Source organism: Callospermophilus lateralis, chromosome 9 (assembly GCF_048772815.1).
Source record: "Callospermophilus lateralis isolate mCalLat2 chromosome 9, mCalLat2.hap1, whole genome shotgun sequence".
Classification (NCBI taxonomy): domain Eukaryota; kingdom Metazoa; phylum Chordata; class Mammalia; order Rodentia; family Sciuridae; genus Callospermophilus; species Callospermophilus lateralis.
In genome coordinates, this window is record NC_135313.1 from 77,068,332 (window position 1) to 77,086,679 (window position 18,348).

Consider the following 18,348-nt stretch of genomic DNA (forward strand, 5'->3'; position numbering starts at 1 on the left):
AATTAATTTTGTTTAAATTTGTTATTTTGTCTTTTAACAATTCTAAACATAAATAAAAGAAAAGAAACCAGGCTCCATGGCACTTGCCTAAAATCCTAGCTACTTGAAGGTGTAGGAGGACTGCACCTTCAAGGTCAGCCTTAACAATCTAGCAAGATCCTCACTCATCAACTTAATGAGACCCTGTCTCAAAATATAAAAATTATTGGAGATGTATGGGGATGTAGCTCAGTGGTGAAGCACCCCTTCCCTGTACCAAAAAAGAAAAAATAAAAAAAATTATAATCTCTGATTTTATATTTCTACTTCTAGATTCCTATCCCCCCAAATTAAACAACTACATAAATATGTACATCCAAGAATATTTATTCAGCAATATTTATGAAAACAATCTAAAATTCCAACAATAGAGAGGTTTAAATAAAGTACGAAATAATCATACCATGGAAAATTTTACAGCTGTTCAAAATAATGATTTTATAGAATACACAATGTTTTTGGGAAAATGCTTAGGCTATAAAGTTTAAGGTTAAAGAAAAACAGCATATAAAACTGTACATAGAGTAGGATTCCAAACTTCAAATACAAACACATAGATACATATATACATATACCACAAGTAAAAAAAAAATGAAAAAAAAAATATATAAAAATGTTAACACTAGTTATCTCTATGTAGTGAGAGTATAAGAGATTTTCATTTGAAGTTTTCTGTATTTTTCAATTTTCTCCAAAATTATGTATTGCTTTCACATTTAGAAAAATAATAAATAAACATTAACAATAACAACAATAATAATATAAAAGTGAGATCAAAGGGTTTCCAAAAGATGTAACATTGTATAATTTGAGTATCCTTTTTGTTTTATTTTATAAATGGCTAAATCTTCCAGCTAAAAAGTTTTTATTTCCAGTAGTAGTACTTGTATTTTTTCCTTGACTGGATTTGGATACAGGATCCACTGCAACATATTTGATTTGGAAACCTCCTGCTGTTACTGAAGCATCACTCAGAAACTTCAAGGTCATGACATTTCCTATGGAGACAGTAGCATACAAAAGAACAAAGTTACTTTTTTTTTTTTTTTTTTGTCTCATAATTTGAAGATTCACCTTTCTCATATAAAAGTGGCCCTTCCTTCCCTTTCTTTCCTCTTTTGTACTGGGAGTTGTACCAGGGCCTCACACATACAAGGTGAGTGCTCTCTACCTCTGAGCTGTCTCCCCAGCCCTTTTTATTTTATTTTGACACAATCTTGCTAAATTGCCCAGGCTGGACTCCAACTTGCTGTCCTCCTGCCTCAGCCTCCCAAATCATTGGGATTACTGGTGTGTGCCATCTCTTGCCTTTGTTTGTTTTTAAAAATAGAATTCTCAGCCCATCCCCCAACCCCAACCACTTCACCAATTATCTCCTGAAGCTCTGACACCTTTCAACTTTTTGTTAACATTAAATATGTTTTCATGAGTAGAAAAAGAAATGTAAATAGAAGTTTTAATAGATCACCTTTCCAAGAAAGGTTGCAACAGAGTAATAAATTAATAAGATTTGAGCATTAATCATTCAAGGATAGAACAGGACATTTCATATTTTGTAATAATGATGAATAAATTAGAATTGAATGCACTGCAAGGCCGGGTGTGGGAGTAAGTGAACTCGAAGTGCCTGTTTAAAGACTACTTAGAATCACAGCTCAATGTAGCTTTGGTATTTTTAGTTGCATAAGTATTGTGATAATTTTATGACTTGGAGGAAAACTAAGAGTACATAAGAATGCCAATGACTGGTGCTGGGAATGGAAAAAAGAAACGAAAAAAAAAAATGAAGACTTCTAAGAAAGTTAAGATTCTTTACTAGAAAACAGCAATTTGGGATAATATTAAAGAGTAATCATGCTTATTGTGAAAAATGTACGCCTCTACAAGGACATTTCTGGAGGCATATTTCTTAGAAAAAGACAAAATAATTATGGGAGGAGTAGATTTGGAAAACATAGCCTATTATATTCAACCATTTGAGATTTACTATATAAATCAGCACATTAAAAGTTCCCCGTGGTCTTCCAATTAAAAAAAAAAAAAACCTGTTTGACAGTGTTTAACCCAATGTTTTTCCCAAATTAATTTGACCCCAAAGCCCTTTGCTATTTAAAATATTTTACAGAAGCCTTTTCTTCAGAATACTCTCTGGGGAATGCTGTTCTAAGATAAAAATGTAAAAAAAAAAAGTAATGTACAATTATTTTTAGCTACAGAAGGTTTTTGGTTTGTTTTTTGTTTTCTCTGTGTGTGTGTGTGTGTCTATGTGTGTTGCTGGGAAATGAACCCCAGAAATCAATCATAAGCTACAGGCTACAGTAGTGTTCACGGATTTGCAGATTCAATATTCTCACTGAATTTCCTACAAATAAAGAGGGCCTATATATTTTTAGTGCAAGGAGTTGGTATAAATCTTTAAGTATAAATAAAAAAATTCTTATTGTTTCCAAGCTAACAAGCTATATCTAGCCTTAGTTATCACAACTTTACTTATTTTTTTATTTTTACTTTTTGTTGCTGGGGGTTGACCCAGGGTGTCACACATGCTAGGCATGTTAGTCAAGTGTTCTACCATTGAGTTATGTCCCCAGTTCCCAGCTCTCTCAACATTAAAAACTCAGGTGTGGTGGGTCACATTTGCAATTCCAGCTACTCTTGGAGGCTGAGGCTGAGGTAGGAGGATGGCAAATTGAGGCCAGCCTAGGCAGTCTGGTGAGACCCTGTGTCAAAATTAAAAAATTAAGAAAGGACTTGGCAGCAACAGTGAGACACTAAGCAACTAAGTGAAACCCTGTCTCTAAATAAAATACAAAATAGGACTGAGGATGTGGTTCAGTGGTTAAGTGCTCATGAATTCAATCCCCATTACCAAAAAAAGAAAAAAAAAGAAAGAAAGAAATGACTGGGGATGTCGCTTAGTGGTAGAACACTATTTAGGATGTGCTAAGTCCTGGGTTTAATCCCTAGTATCTCACACACACACACACACACACACACACACTCACACACACACACAACATACAAAGTTAAAAAGTGAATGATAATAACTAGTAGGTCCTTTACTCTCAGGGATACAGTAGTAAAACAAATCAAAGTCTTACTCCTAGACTTGAAACATTACCTGTGCTAATGATGTCTTCTGGAAGCTCATCACCACAGTACCTGAAAAGGAATTTTTAGAAAAAAGAGGTCACATAAAAGGATCTTTTATAGTTATTGAAGTGGCTCTTTGATTCCTTTAAGCAGTGGCTCATTTTTCTATAATTTTAAAAATATTGCTTGTTTTTTTAACTTGGATTTGTAAGGGAGAAAAGAGGTTGAAAGATTGTTTGAATCAATCTCACAATATTAATTAATTTTTTTTTTTTTTTTTTTTTGGTACTGGGGATTGAATCCAAGGTACTTAACCACTGAGCCACATTCTCAGCCTTTTTTATTTTGAGACAGTTCTTGCTAAGTTGCTTAGGGCCTCTCTAAATTGCTAAAGCTGGTCTCAAACTTGCCAATTCTCCTGCCCCAGCCTCCTGAGCCACTGGGCTACCACACCAGGCTGGAGAATCTAAAATAATGGTTACTGTGGTTGGGGATGTTGCTCAGTGATAAAGTGCTTGCCTAGTATGTATGAGGCCCTGTGTTTGATCCCCAGCACTGTTAAAACAAACAGACAATTCAAAGAAAGAATAAAAAAATGAGTTATTAAGTGGGGACATACATATATAAAACACTTAATTTTATATTTTTGTCTCATGATATTTTGTTCCCTGTTTTAGAAAAACACGAAAAAAAAATATTGTGGAAGGTAGCACTTGTTTTTTATAGCAAAGAAATATATTTTAAATAAGACATACATTGTACATTTAGCTAAATTGTAAAAGGGAAGGGGCTATTCTTTGTTAATTTACTTTGCATTCATAATACTTATCACAAGGCCTTTTACAAGGAGAAAGGCAACAATTGCTGAATTTATAATCATTTTTAGGAGGTTGACAGGAATTAGAACACTTAATAACCCCAATAAATTCTTCAACTAACATCTCCCTTTTCCTATTGTTAGTCAAATCATGAGTTTTAAATACATTAATAAATTAATCAAAATGCTATTATCATATTTTAATAATAAGTACTTGTAGCAGTCAACTAAGAAAAATCTTAGTTGAAAAAGAATGTGATGTTATCAAAGAGTAGAAATATAGGAAAATCAATATTATATACTGAGAAAAAAAATTAAAGAAGCAACAAGTAATATTGAGCACTCACTGAACTTCCTGTATGCAGAGACTCACGTACCTTCCCACAAAGCCATGGATGTCATCGTAACTGTCATATATTTCAACATAGTCAGCCAAGCAACCTGGGTCATCTTCAATATCAAAGTCCAAAAAACTCAGGTGAATACGTTGACCATACTTGAGTCTAATGTGCCAGTAGCATACCTGGTTATCTTCATACTCATTTGGGAACCCTGGAGATTTAAAAATTCGCTTTGGATCCGTAAAGATACCACCACATTCCTTTGCTGAAATTGAAAAGAAAAGAAAAGAGAGCCTTAGGAAGGTAATTATCCTTATTTAAAAATAATACTTCCTTCTTAGACATTATTTATTACTCTTTATGAAATACTAAAGAAATTGCTTAATATATAGTACCTATAGCATATTATGTATGCATATAGCTAAAGAATAAATATTTTTTTTCATTAAAAGTTTCTCAGTTACTTAAAATGAACATGAAGTATTTGTGATTTTTTTAGAGAGAGAGAGAGAGAGAGAGAGAGAGAGAGAGAGAGAGAGAGAATTTCAATATTTATTTTTCAGTTTTCGGTGGACACAACATCTTTGTTTGTATGTGGTGCTGAGGATCGAACCCAGGCCACACGCATGCCAGGCGAGCGTGCTACCGCTCGAGCCACATCTCCAGCCCAAGTATTTGTGATTTTTTAAAAAGTAAAAATAGCAGGAAAAATGGTAATTTAATTGTGTTTCTGTTTTCATTTTTCGACAGAATACCTTTATTTTATTCATTTTTTTTTTAATGTGGTGCTGAGGATCAAACCCAGTGCCTCACATGTGCTAGGCAAGCATGCTACCACTGAGCTACAACCCCAAAGTGCACATCTTTTGTTTATTTATTTATTTTGGTACTATGGATTGCTTAACCACTGAGACACATCCCCAGCCCTTTTTAATATTTTATTTAGAGACAGAGTCTTGTTGAGTTGCTTAGGGCCTTGCAAAGTTGCTGAAGCTGGCTTTGTACTCACAATTCTTCTGCCTTGACCTCCCAAGTTGCTAGGATTACAGGGGTGCACCACCACATTCAGCTCACTTTTATGCATTTTGCCAAATATATGTATACACCCATCTTACCAGCAGCCTAATCAAGATGGTAGTGATTTATTTATTTTCTATTACTGGGTATTGGATGCAGGACCTTCAGCAAGTGCTGTGCCCCTGAACTACATCCTCAACCCTTTTTCTACTTTTATTTTGTAAAAAGATTTATTGGTGCATTATTACTATATATAATACTGAGATTTATTATTATATATTCCTACAATGCATACAATAGAACAATAGAATTTGGTCAATTTAATTTCCCAGTACCTCCCCTTTCCCAGTCTTTTTCTAACATTTTACTTTGAGACAGAGTCTTGCCAAATTGCCTAGGCTGGCCTTGAAGTTACAGTCCTCCTTCCTCAGCCTCCAGAGTAGCCAGATTGAAGGTCTGCACCACCACATCCCGCTCAACAGGGTGAGATTCTTTATTTTTATTTTTTTATTTTTTCTGTTCTGGGGTTGTCACAACTGTCTTCAGGGACTCACTTAGAATAATGGGTCCTCTAAGTTTTGTGTGGAAAATTATTATAGAATTTTAGAATCATAAGGCATCATAACAGTGACTCAATCCAATAAAAGGGAATAACTTATAATCATTCTGTAACTTTTTAAAATTTATTTTTTGGTGCTGGGTATTGAACCCAAGTTCTTGTGCATGCTAAGTTCACACTATACCACTGAGCTACATCCATAGCCTTCATTTTGTACTGTCTATAGTTAGGGGATTTGTTTTTATTTTCTTACTGGGGACTGAACCCAAGGGTACTTTACCACTGAGCTATACCCACCCTGTCCCTTTTATGTTTTATTTTGAGACAGGGTCTCAATAAATTGTCCAGGCTGATCTCGAACTTGATATCTTCCTGCTTCAGCTTCCCAATTTGCTGGGATTATAGGCATGCACCACTGTGCCAGGCTCTATACTGGTTTTAAACCAACATTGAAATCCTAATACTTGTGAATTTGGTGGAGATATTCATGTTTGTTTTTTCCAAGTCATTCATCTTATAGATTTCAGTATGTCATATAACCTGTCATAAGAAAAACAAGCAAACCAAAATAGAAAGAGAAAAAGAACAAATAAAAATATCTTTCAGAACTAGTGGGTTTGCAATATGACCCAGAGAGAAGACTGTGGTGGAACTTAATTTTAATGCCCCATCAGTTAAGTTTTTAGTATCCAGGATTTAAAAAAAAAAAAAAAAAAAAGGTAGAAGCTGGAAATTCAAAAAATAACCTGTGTGGGTAGCATTTGAAGATATATTTATTTTATATATATGAACTAAAGTTTTTTTCCAAGAATATTCTCCTTTAAAATAACAATTTTAAAAACGTTGTGTTAGAGCCCAGCCTGTTAGCACAGGCCTGTAATCGCAGTGACTCTGGAGGCTGAGGAAGGAAGGTTACAAGCCTTGCTGCTTTAGCAAGATCATGTTTCAACATAAAATATTTAGCAAGGTCTGGGAATATAGGTTGGTGGTAAAGTGCCTTTGCGTTCAATCTTCAGACTAAATAAATAAATAGATAATTTAAAAATACTTAATACTATAGCAGTTAAGGGAATTTATCTTCCTAAGGCTTAATCTGAACAGGATCCTAGAAGGCTGGGAAGAAATGGAATGGCCAAGGACCTAGTTGAAGCTCCATGACCATTCTATATTTCATTTTCTTCCTCAGTAAAATGTAACTATGCCTACCTCACAGGGTTATTCTGAGAATGAAATGTGGAAGATAACTTATGAGCGTTATGCAAATGTAAGCTAATGTTACTGTATCACGAAATATCATGTGATATGTGGTTTGTGTATGTTCAAAAACATGACATTACCAGCTTTGGGAATGACTTGTTCTGTTCATAGCATTCTATTTTTGTTGTATGTCTGTTAGGGAAATATTTCAATTACTGAACTAATTTGGTTGCTTATTTAGATAAACCTATTTAACTTTGTGGTTATTGCTTAATCCATTGCTTATTTAGAAAATGACAGATACGCAAAACTGACTGGATATCTAACGACTATTAATTGGTTAAAAAATATACATGGGCAATGGTGTTGCATGCCTGTAATCTCAATTACTTGGGAGGCTGAGACAGAAGGATCACAAGTTTGAGACCAGCCTTGGCAATTTAGTGAGGCCCTAAGCAACTTAGCAAGACCCTGTCTCAAAATAAAAAGGGGCTGGGGGCTGGGTTTAGCTCAGTGGTTAAGAATTCCTGGGTTCAACTTCCAGATCCCAAAATAAATAAGTAAATAAATAAATACATCAATCAACATCATGTCATGCATTCCAAACTTGAAATGAGCTACTTCTTCTGAATATTTAACCATCTTATTGTTACTTATTTTAATCAACTCTAACTTGGTAATTTGATAAGTAATAATGCTTTATTTCTTGATAGTATAATAATTTTTTTCACTCCAATTATGTTTCAACGAGCTGTTCTAGTTCTAATTTAGGCAGTTTGCACTGTCCTTCAAGAAGCCGTGTCCTAAATAATCAGCATTTTACAAAATCTAAAAGTCAACTAAATATATGGAAAAAAAAGGGGGAAAGGGAAGGAGGAAAGGAAGATTTAGATACTGTTAACCATGAGGACTAAATATACAGTAGTAGAGTACTATCTAAGACTCAATCATGTTAAAACATGCCAAAAGTGACTTGGAAGTTACAGTCCTATTATAAATGCACTGTCAACCCAGAGTGGTTGTGCATGCCTGCAATCCCAGATACTCCAGAAGACTGAAGCAGGAGAATTGTGAGTTGGAGGCCAGCCTGGATAATTTAGCAAGACGCTATCTAAAAATAAAAAATTAAAAGGACTGGCATAGCTTAGTGGTAGAGCCCTGGCCCCACCTGCGTGGAGGCTGTGGGTTCAATCCTCAGTACTGAAAAAAACAACAACATATATCTTGTTTCAAATAAGATGAGGACATAGCGCTAAGCAAAATTCTTTCTATTGGGAATACACATACTTTTTGAGATATAGGTTAGTTATAGACATAAAAGACTATTCTTTTGTGATTAGTGTCATTAAATAATAAATTCTATAACCATATGCTAGAACTTCACTGTAACTCTCCCATTGTGCTATGGAATTTCTTATAAGGTGGATCCAAGTGGAACACTACTTAAGTATGTTTATGACCATATGCCAGAAGGACTTTGTAACATGTTATATAACACTTGTAATATTGTCCTGGGGGGAAATATCCCAAAAGAAGAGTCTATTTTTTTCTTCCAATAACATAAACAAAAATAACTATAGAAATTACAATGAATTAATTTTCTAATTAAATATTTTGAGCAGTCAAGAAAAATATGAATAAAAATAATAGTAAACAATCATAACCAGTATCTACAGAATATAGTTGTTAAGCCAAATCACAGAGTGAGAGTTGTTTTGGTTGGAAATCTAAACATTTAAATCTTCCTCCCTAAAAGAAAATTACAGCAAATATTTATTTATTTTGTCTCCTTTTCCCCATTATCCAAGGGATAATTTTGAACAGTTAACATTTGGTCACTTCACTTTATTGCTGTAGGTAAGTAATTATGACAAATTTATAATCTGGTCCTCCACCCCTCTCTTTTTTCTCTTCTTTGTAACCAGGAAGTTCCTTGGCACAGAGAAGACCCAAATTCTCACCCTACCTGCCTACTAATTATTGATTATATGATTTTGGATAAGTTACTTAAGTTCTGTAAAATTTTAAATTTCTTGATTCCTAAAACAGCAATAACAATAACTTCTTGTAGAGTTGTGAATATCAAGTGAAGTTGTGAATATCATATTGGTGAAGGAGGCTACTTCAGTGACTAGCGTAGTAAAAGCACTCTAAGAATGGAGTTATTGTTAATATTTATCATTACCAAATTTAATGTTTTTCTGGAAGAAAAAGCCATTTTTTTAAAGCCATCTCTGAGCAGTCTATAACTATTTTGTTGTTGCTTATTGTGTAATTTTGTTTGTAAAACATCAAATGTTCATTTTTAACAAACCATGTGGGTTGAAGCAATAGGCATCCCATCTTTCACTCCTATTGAGACGGACTCCGTAATCAATAATTCCAGTTTTTCCAAATCCACAGTTGGGCCCTGGTTTCACAATGGGATATCCAACCCTGCCCTTGGCCATCCATCCAGCAGCACAGACATGAAATCCTGCAAGCAGAAGAAAGGGTTATGGGCTTAACAGGTAAATTCCTCAGCTGAGCTGAAGTCACCTTAACAAAGAGGGTCACTTCCAACAATAAGTTTCCCAACTGCCCAAGTCCAGTTCATGTAAAATGGGAAAAAACTATTTCCTTAAAAAAAAAAAAAAAAGTTTGCCCAGGCATGGTGGTGTATACCTGTAGTCCCTGAAACTTGAGAAGCTGAGGCAGTTGGATTGCAAGTTCAAGACCAGCCTCAGCAATTTAGCAAGACCCTGGGCAACTGAGTGAGATCCTGTCTCAAAGTAAGAAATAAAAAAGGGCTAGGAATGTGACTCAGTGGTAAAGTGGTTTCAATCCCCCCAGCATCAAAAAAGAAAAGCTTGATGTCTCTTGGCTAAGATCAAGTGCAGTATCTATTTTTATCCATTTAATATTTAATACATCCCCAATCCTTGGACAATATACTGAATGGATTTTTGAAGCAAGGAAATGGAATAGGAGCTTGTTTTGACCACTCTAAGAAGCCACCTAGTATTGCACTACCTACAGGAATGGTATACCCCCTTGGATGGCAATAGGAAAAAAAAAAAGTTTGAACAGAAATAAAATATAACTTGTTACTTTTACAAGAAAATGATCTTACTAGGAAAAAACAAATAAGATGGACCACAAATCATACAATGGACATAAAAATATTCCAGGTTCAGAGCTGGTTTTCCCATTACCATTAAATAATTTCTGTAATTACTGTAAATTCAGAAACATATTAAAAAATTTTCAAGTGACAATTTAATGACTTTCTATTTCAGGATCAATTAAGATATTAGTACTATTTGAAAGAATTTGAATAATGATAAATACTATTACAAATTTCAAATGAAGACTTGGCCTTGTTTCCCTGGCTCAGGTTTGGAGGTGGTTTAATATCTGTCACTGCCATGGAACAAGGATGTTACTAGAGGTCCAGGAAGGATCATAAAGACTATGGCCTTGGTGTCCACCATGACAGTTTCTTTGCCCCACATAGCCTTGAGCTGTTATCTGGGAAGGCTTTGGGGTATCTGAGAGGATACTTTTACTGATGACCCTTCATGTACATAGATTCTGCATCTGTGCACTCAACTAACTGGGCAATCAAAATTTCTCTCTCTCTCTCTCTCTCTTTGGTAACAGGGATTGAACTCAGGAGCACTGAGCCACATTCCCAGCCCTTTTTAAAAAATTTATTTTATTTAGAGACAGTGTCTTACTAAGTTGCTTAGGACCTTACTAAGTTAGTGAAGCTGTCTTTGAACTCATGATCCTCCTGTCTCAGCCTCCTGAGTGGCTGGGATTACAGGTGTGCACCACCCCAATGGCAAAAATCTCTTTTTTAAAAAAATTGTGTCTCAGGGGCTGGGGTTGTGGCTCAGTAGCAGAGGGCTTGCCTTGCACATGTGAGGCACTGGGTTCCATCCTCAGTACTACATAAAAATAAATATACAAAATAAAGATATTGTGTCCACCAAAAAAATAATTTTTTTAAAAAATTGTGTCTATATTGAACAAGTACAGACTTATTTCTTGTCATTATTTCCTAAACAATATTGGGTAACTATTTACAAAGCATTTACGTGGTATTAGATGTTATGAGTAATCTAGGATGATTTAAAATATATGAGGGAAGGGGATGTAGCTCAGTGGTAGAATTCTTGCCCAGCATGTACAAGGCTCCGAGTTTGATCCCCAGCGTAGCAAAATAATTAATAAGTAAGTAAATAAAATTGATGGGAGGATGTGTATGTGTTAGGTGAAAATACTTCATCCTTGGGATCCATAGAATCCTGGAACCAATTTCTCTCTGATATTGTGGGATAACTGTATATCACTGTTATTATACAATAGCATAAGTTTGACAGGCATTTTCCTGTCAGTAAAGGAGTTCTGATGGGTGTGGTCCATTCTCCTACAAGCCCAAGAGAGATGACAGCAGCACTGCCTCTCCCCACCCTTTTTCAAAGAAGAAAGTAGCTCTATAATTGTGAGACCTCCCTCCCTCCCTCCCTTCCTTCCTTTTTCTTTTGTGGTACTGGGAATTGAACCCAGGAGTGCGCTACCCCTGAGCTACACTTCCAGCCTTTTTGTCTATTTAGCTACACTTCCAGTGTACACTCCCAGTGTATGCTCAGTGTGTACTACCACTGAGCTACACTTACAGCCCTATTTATTTAGTTAGTTTTTACAATGCTGGGGACCAAACTCAGGACCTCATGCATTCGAGGCAAACGCTCTACCACTGAGCTACACTTTCAGCCTTTTAAAATTTTTGTTTTGATACAGGGTCTCACTAAATTGCTCAGGCTGGCCTCCAATGTGTGATCCTCCTGCCTCAACCTTCTGAGTAGCTGGGATTACAGGCCTGTATCACTTGGCCCAGCAATTTTTTTTTTTTTTTTTTTTTACCAGATATTCTTATTTTTTTTTTTTTTTTTTTTTTACTTTCCAAGTTTCTCCTGACATTTTACAATCTGCTTACCTTTTCCTCATAGCTTTCAATTCTGTAGTAAAATGCAGTCTTTCATTAAATGTTAAAAATATTGGGAAAAAATTCTCTAAATTCAATATTTCTCCTATAAAGTAAATTTCTTTGTAAAACTCAAAGTAGTAGCATCATTTGCTAGCTGAGGAAACCCATAAGAAGTCAAAAGTTAGAAAAATATTGAAAATGAATAGTGGGGCTAGGGTTGTGGCTTAGTGGCAGAGTGCTAGCGTCGCCCGCATGAGGCACTGGGTTCCATCCTCAGCACTACATTAAAAAATATATATAAAAAATAAAGGTATCATACCCATGTATAACTAAAAAAATATATATTTAAAAAAATGAATAGCAATTACATTAAAATTAATGATAAATTTAAATGACATTGAGAAAATAAGGTTTTCGTTTTCTTTTGATGTTTATTAGTTCTCACTGGACTGTAACCCCAAGTAAGAGGCTTCTAGAGCCCTTCTGGCTCTAGGTGGAGAGAAGGGGAGAAACCAAACAGCAAAGATGTCTTAGGTGCTAGGTGCTAGAGAACTATCCAAAAGTACCTGCAAGAGGAGACTCACTGAGCATCATAGGAAAGGTGAATTGTTTTCCCCCAAGACTGAAAAAGAAGAAAAATCAATACTAAATGAGTTACCAATTTTCCTGGCTGCCTCTAGCTGCTTGTAGGTGGCAAGATGACCGCCCTCAAATTCACACACTGCCTTAGCTTCTGCGTAGGTGAGCTTGTACTTGCCAGACCGGGCTTCTCTGTGGTATACGCCCGCTGCTTGTTCTGTGAAATCACAAAATGTCATCAATACACTCTTATGCATTCTTGTGGAGCAGGGAAATTTGCCTTAGCTGGAATATTACTTCAACTATTGTTCCTGTCAAAGAACATTCTAGGTCAGCTGCCTTGAATGGCTGTTTTTATTATTAGAAAGCTTTGGGAAAAAATATGAATAAAGGGAAATTTGGGGACATAAACAAAAACATGAGGCTGGATTGTTTCTGACATGATAACCAGAAAGAAGAAAGAAAGGTTTCTTTCTTTCTTTCTTTCTTTTAAATTTTAAACAAGATTGTATTTCTACATTATCATTAAGTGATAAAGTTTCTATTTCTTTTGGCTTTAAGCCCTAAAAACTTGGAAAAGTAAGCAACAGGTAAGAAAAAAAGGAGTGAAGGCCAAAGAAACCAATGAAAATGGATCCATTATGTAGGCTTACAAATGATGGAGAAAATAAGCCAAAATATCCACGTGAGGGAAATGACTAAGGCAATATAATTGAGAGCTTGGTAAATAAATTAAAAACTACAAGAGTCCAAAGCAAATGAATACTTGGTTAAGGAAAAGGAAAATAGATTTGAACACACTAAAGAAAAATTGGGCATACTTAACTGCCAGTTAGTCCCTCACTTCCTTGTTTTTTTTTTTTTTTTTCCTAGTTCACATGCTGTTTCCAACATATTTTAGGCAGTGTTAAGTCATACGTGAGTTGTCTTCCAATAGATCATTGTTTAAATGGATTGTTTTTGAGTTGGAGTACCTTCTGCCATAGAAACCATGTGAAGAGATTCCAAAGACAATAGTCATAAAGTTAGCCCTAATAGTTCTGCCAGATTATGGTTAAGTATGTCTACCCTAACCTGTGCAGTCAGCCACCATTAAGACCATTCCCAACAAGAACGTATATTCCTTGGCACGCAGCAAAACATAAATCCAGTGCTATTAAGAAACACAGTTCAGTCCAATTCAATGTTCTTCCCAAACTAAAGTTGACACTGCCACAATTCAGTGGGAGATGGTGTGTGGCATGTTCCCTGCTTTTCTAGATTCCAAAGGACCCTGCTCTTTGTTATATGGTAAAGGCCTATCTGTCACACATAGAGCACTTTAGTCAGTTTGATGCTCATAGATCCTAGAATACCAGCAAAATCAAATCATACCCAGTCAAGATGTCTTCCCTTTTGCAAATCACCTACCACCCAAGTGTCCTTCCTATGGCAAAGTCTTAGTAAACTTCCACTAATTTCCAGTTCGGTTATTTTGAGCATATACCATGAGGTATTTTGCTAAGCAGGGTAGATCAAGTCCCATCCTCAAGAAAATGGGACAATAGTGGGTTATGTGTGTTATCTTTATCTTTAAATACTTAAAACACTAAGACATTTGATAGAAAAAGGATTCATGCCTAATTTACTTACATATTGTAATAAAGATTGTTAATTTTTAAAGCTGTTAATATTGTATCTGTTCCCCAAGAATATAGAGTAAGAATCCTTATTTGAAAAAAAAAAAATTGTAGGAATTATTTTAATGTGTTACAAGCTTTCTCAATCTGATTTCTTCCATATTTTACTCCAAAATTAAAATATGATGTTTGCAGGGGAAAAAAATTAATAGATTTTTTTTTAAGAAAATAATTTAAAATCTCCCCCGCCCCGGTAATTTTTTTAAAAAAACTTTTGGTACATGCTGATACTTTTCAAGTCATAAGATAATAACTCTCAGGAGGCTGAGGCAGGAGGATCTCAAGTTGGAGGCCAGCCTGGGTAATTTAGCAAGACTCTGTCTCAAGATAAAATAAAAAGGACTAGTGATATCACTGAGTGGTAGTATGCCCCTAGGTTAAACTAGTAACTGAAATAGAAAAAATGTGTGCGCTATCATTTTCAATTTAATTTGCTAAATGTTAATATTCTACATTTTTCCTCCCTCATCGAGCACCAAAGTTCCCAGTGTCTTGCTTGATGAGCAAGTACAGAGAACTCTTGATGTTTGTACTTGGAAATTTTAAACAAGGCTTTTATGTTAAACTATTCCTCAGTTCAGAATTTTAAGCTAATAAGATGGGCCTTTGTATATTAAATTCTAATTTTAAAAGTTTTATCTTTTAGAATCACTAACATATTTTTATTTTTTTTCACTAAGTTGTATCAGTAGTGAGTTGACTCTGGTTTCCACAGCTGGTCCTAACATGAAGGCATTATGTGACCTTGTATAAATCACCGCCTGAGCCTCGATTTCTCCTTCTGTCAAATGGGGGTAAAACCAGCTCCTGTCCTATAAGAAGAGCTCAGGTAATGTTGTTATCCCTTTCCCTTGTCTTCCAGATTCAGAACAGAGGCTGAAAAGAATTGATATTTGTATATTTTTAATGTTCATGATTCATGTAAACTAATCAAAATCTCTTGTGCTTTAGGTTTTGTTTTTTTGTTGTTGTTCTGTTTTTAAATTACAATTTAAGGAAGCAGAAGATATCAGAGTTAAAAGTATCCTGTTCTTGATAGTTGCTGACAGATTTCTGCCTTCTAATCCAATTCTCTTTCCTTCCTAAATAGTTTCTAACATTATATGGACCCAACCAAGTGTAAACGATTTGTGCGAGGCTGACTGGTCAATAATTTGTCCCAGATTGAAGCACTTTGCAATTATTCTGAGCCTCAGATTTGCAGCATACTATTAACAAAGATTTGGATTTGCTTCTTTCTCTGGGGCAGAACTTCTATAGTAGGTTTATATTTTTGTAATATACACTAACGCTTAAAAAAGTCCAAATTACTTGATCACTAGAGAGTTTGATAACATTTCAGTTTATCTGTATGGGTTTAATTTCCTACTAGCTTTGTGCTTTTTTTTCCATTTCTGACAAATACGTATATATTTCCTCAATTTGATTGTATGCAATGAACATAAACAAAGAGGTTTGTTCATTCCTCTGCTAGATTCCAGAACCCATCTTGGCTAAATAGATCACACTGAAACTGGTTCACTGGCTCAAGCTGGAAAAAAAAAAAGGCGGCAAGGCTGTGCATTACAAATTGTGCTTCTTAATGAAATCCTCATGCTTACAGTTATCACCAGGGGGAAATAAGCTGAAAGGGAAAATAGTCTACATCTACAACCATGTGCTGCTTAGCAAGCATAAAACCAAAATCTAGGTTAATTTTGTTTTCTTTTTCTTTCTTTACTCTGTTTAAGAATCTGTCATTTTTACCCCCAAGCAATTCAAATTTTTCTCTATTAAACACAATAATGAAAGTAAAAAATATAAATTTTTGTATGATATGAATTAAAGTATTGTTTACAGTACTATAAAGAGCGTTTAGCATTTTGTGTATTTTGGCTTTTTAAATTTTTTCCTATTGTTTATCTGTGCCCTTTGGCCTATGTCATTACTTACATTTAGCAAAACAGAACAACAAAAGAAACTCCTTGTTTAACAAAAGGGTTAGAAAAGTATTTATATGAATAGCAGAACAGTAACAAAAAGAAGCAAATGGTAAGAATGCATTCAGAAGTAGAAAACTTTTTCATTTTTTTTTTCTATATTGCAAGTTGGCTTTCTTAAAATAGTTGAAAGGTATTTGGAAAAATTAAGACATACCCTACAGCTCAGAGTACATAAAACAATGACTACAAAATTTTTGCATTTTCCACTTTATTTGAAATCTGACTGCAAATGCAATTGAAATAAAAACAAACTAATATATTAGTGATTTTAGTTTGCCAAAGAAAACTTCTCACTATGCTATCACATCTGCTTTGAAGAATTTTAAAATACACTTTCATAAGAAATATAAATCTTAACCTATTTTCTATGAAACAATTCATTTTATACAGAGCTATTTTTAAATTTTTAGAAGGCATGCACACTTTTATTTTCAAATGGTATTTCAATGGCTCTCTTTCCTAAGCATTTTCTTTGAAAACAGCCTGAATCAGATTAAAATTTTTCTTTGATTCACTCCTTCATGGTTTCAAAGAGTTGACATTCCCAGCAAGAAGCTTATGAGTGAAGTTTCTTACCAAGCCATATGGAGTTATGAAAAATTCCATTCTTGAATCCCCATCCTTGAGCCTCTTCCCACAGCAAGACGAATAAGTAAATTAAGATGATCATATCTTCAGTTATAGTGAAGTTAACAGCCCTGCAGAGGCTGCTCACGATAAATTCTCAGAACAGCGGCTGAAATGTGACTGAAACATCTGGTTTGCACATCTTTTAAATAGTTTTTTCCAACTGTGAGGTCAGCAAGTGCTCTCCAATGGCATTTTCCGTTGTAGAGTTACACAATTAACTCAGTGTCTAAAGCCAAGCCCTCTGACTCATTTGCATTGGCAACCAAAAGTAAGGCTATAGGATGATCATCTTCGTTTTAAAAGTCACTTACTCAGAAAGGAGTTCATTTATTCTGTCAGTCACAAACACTTTTCTAATAGGAAGTGTGTGTCATTTGGTGCAGATTCAAACATGATTAAAAGAAAGCCAAATTTCAGTAGGAATTTTAAGAGAAATCTTGAATGTCTTATGAGGGGCTCAGCACTGATCTTGACCCTGGTAATGTTACATTGGTTTTCCTAAACATTGCCAAATTTAAAACGTTGTGCATAGGCAAATCCTGAGCCTTCTTCAGTGATGTAGGATTTCCTGCCTGTGTTTTGGGTAAAGTCTATTGCAATCTTTGGTTTGTTGTGTTCAGCAGCTAAACAAACACATGAGCTCCCAGAAAAGTAGTTCAATTTCAGAGCTTTGGTACATTCAATTAGCTTTGGAGTGTTCTATTATAACATAAATTTCCCTGGGTCACACATCCTTAAAGTGTTGGGGGAAAGTGGGTAGTCAGTAATAAAGCTTCTGTATATCACTCATCTTTTTCTAGGTAACTCTAACTTTAAAGATGATAAAAATAATAGGTAATAATTACCACAGTAAAGTTACCATGCCTTCAAGAATCCCCAAATTTCCATTTTATTTCCCTAAACAAAAGCATGTTGTTTGGGCACGAGTCTGGTAATATTTCCACCGCTGCTGATGCTAATGGCATTCCCTGTTGTTGATTGATAGTCATTTATTGGCCGCCTTTGTTTCTCTTTCTTACTAGCCATTCATGGTTACTTAGCTTCTCCACTCTTGGTCCCAAAATGCTTCCCATTTGCTTGTATCATAGTACTCAGTTTTCTCATACTTTCTTTGTCCTTCAATGATAGTGACATCCTTTCAATAAGCCGACTTCCTATACATGCTCTGGTCCGACGTTAGCTTTAAACCCTTTAGATATCTTTGCATTCAACATCACAGGCTTATTCTGGACTCATTCTTTCTAAAAAGAGTAGTAATGGGGATATAGCTGAGGGTACAGAATTTACCGAACATTCACTGAAATATGTGTTCAGTTCCTGGGGTTCAAAATTTATATTTTGGGTCCCTGGCAAGTGAAAGATGAAGAAAAAGTCCCCTGACTGCATTAGTGAGTTTAAATTTGGTGCAAAAGAAAAGGACACTGTCTAGACTATGTGGGT

General features: G+C 35.0%; 1 protein-coding gene and 1 non-coding gene across 3 annotated transcripts; one reads left to right on the forward strand and one right to left on the reverse strand.

Annotated features, from left to right (window-relative positions):
* Positions 1 to 505: 505 nt before the first annotated feature.
* On the reverse strand, positions 506 to 17,007 carry Tnfaip6 (TNF alpha induced protein 6). 2 transcript variants are annotated; one of them, XM_076866285.1, is made up of 6 exons: positions 16,855 to 17,007; positions 12,697 to 12,834; positions 9,378 to 9,539; positions 4,327 to 4,555; positions 3,161 to 3,201; positions 506 to 1,037 (listed from the first exon to the last, which is right to left on the reverse strand). In XM_076866285.1, the coding sequence occupies exons 1-6, from the start codon at positions 16,946 to 16,948 to the stop codon at positions 871 to 873; spliced, it is 831 nt and encodes a 276-aa protein (XP_076722400.1). In that variant the 5' UTR covers positions 16,949 to 17,007; the 3' UTR covers positions 506 to 870. The 2 variants fall into 2 exon arrangements, with proteins under 2 accessions (XP_076722400.1, XP_076722399.1); XM_076866284.1 differs by having other exon boundaries at positions 4,297 to 4,555.
* Positions 9,908 to 10,097, forward strand: LOC143407685 (U2 spliceosomal RNA). The gene has a single exon (XR_013092426.1). It is a non-coding gene; the product is annotated as a U2 spliceosomal RNA (small nuclear RNA).
* Positions 17,008 to 18,348: the final 1,341 nt, after the last annotated feature.

Excerpts from the sequence above, each read along its gene's own strand:
- Tnfaip6 (XM_076866284.1), bottom strand. The coding sequence starts at position 16,948 with ATGATCATCTTAATTTACTTATTCGTCTTGCTGTGGGAAGAGGCTCAA. Across the intron at positions 12,835-16,854 it reads TCATAACTCCATATGGCTTG|AACAAGCAGCGGGCGTATAC; the intron begins GTAAGAAACTTC and ends GTGATTTCACAG. Across the intron at positions 9,540-12,696 it reads AGAGGCAGCCAGGAAAATTG|GATTTCATGTCTGTGCTGCT; the intron begins GTAACTCATTTA and ends TTCTGCTTGCAG.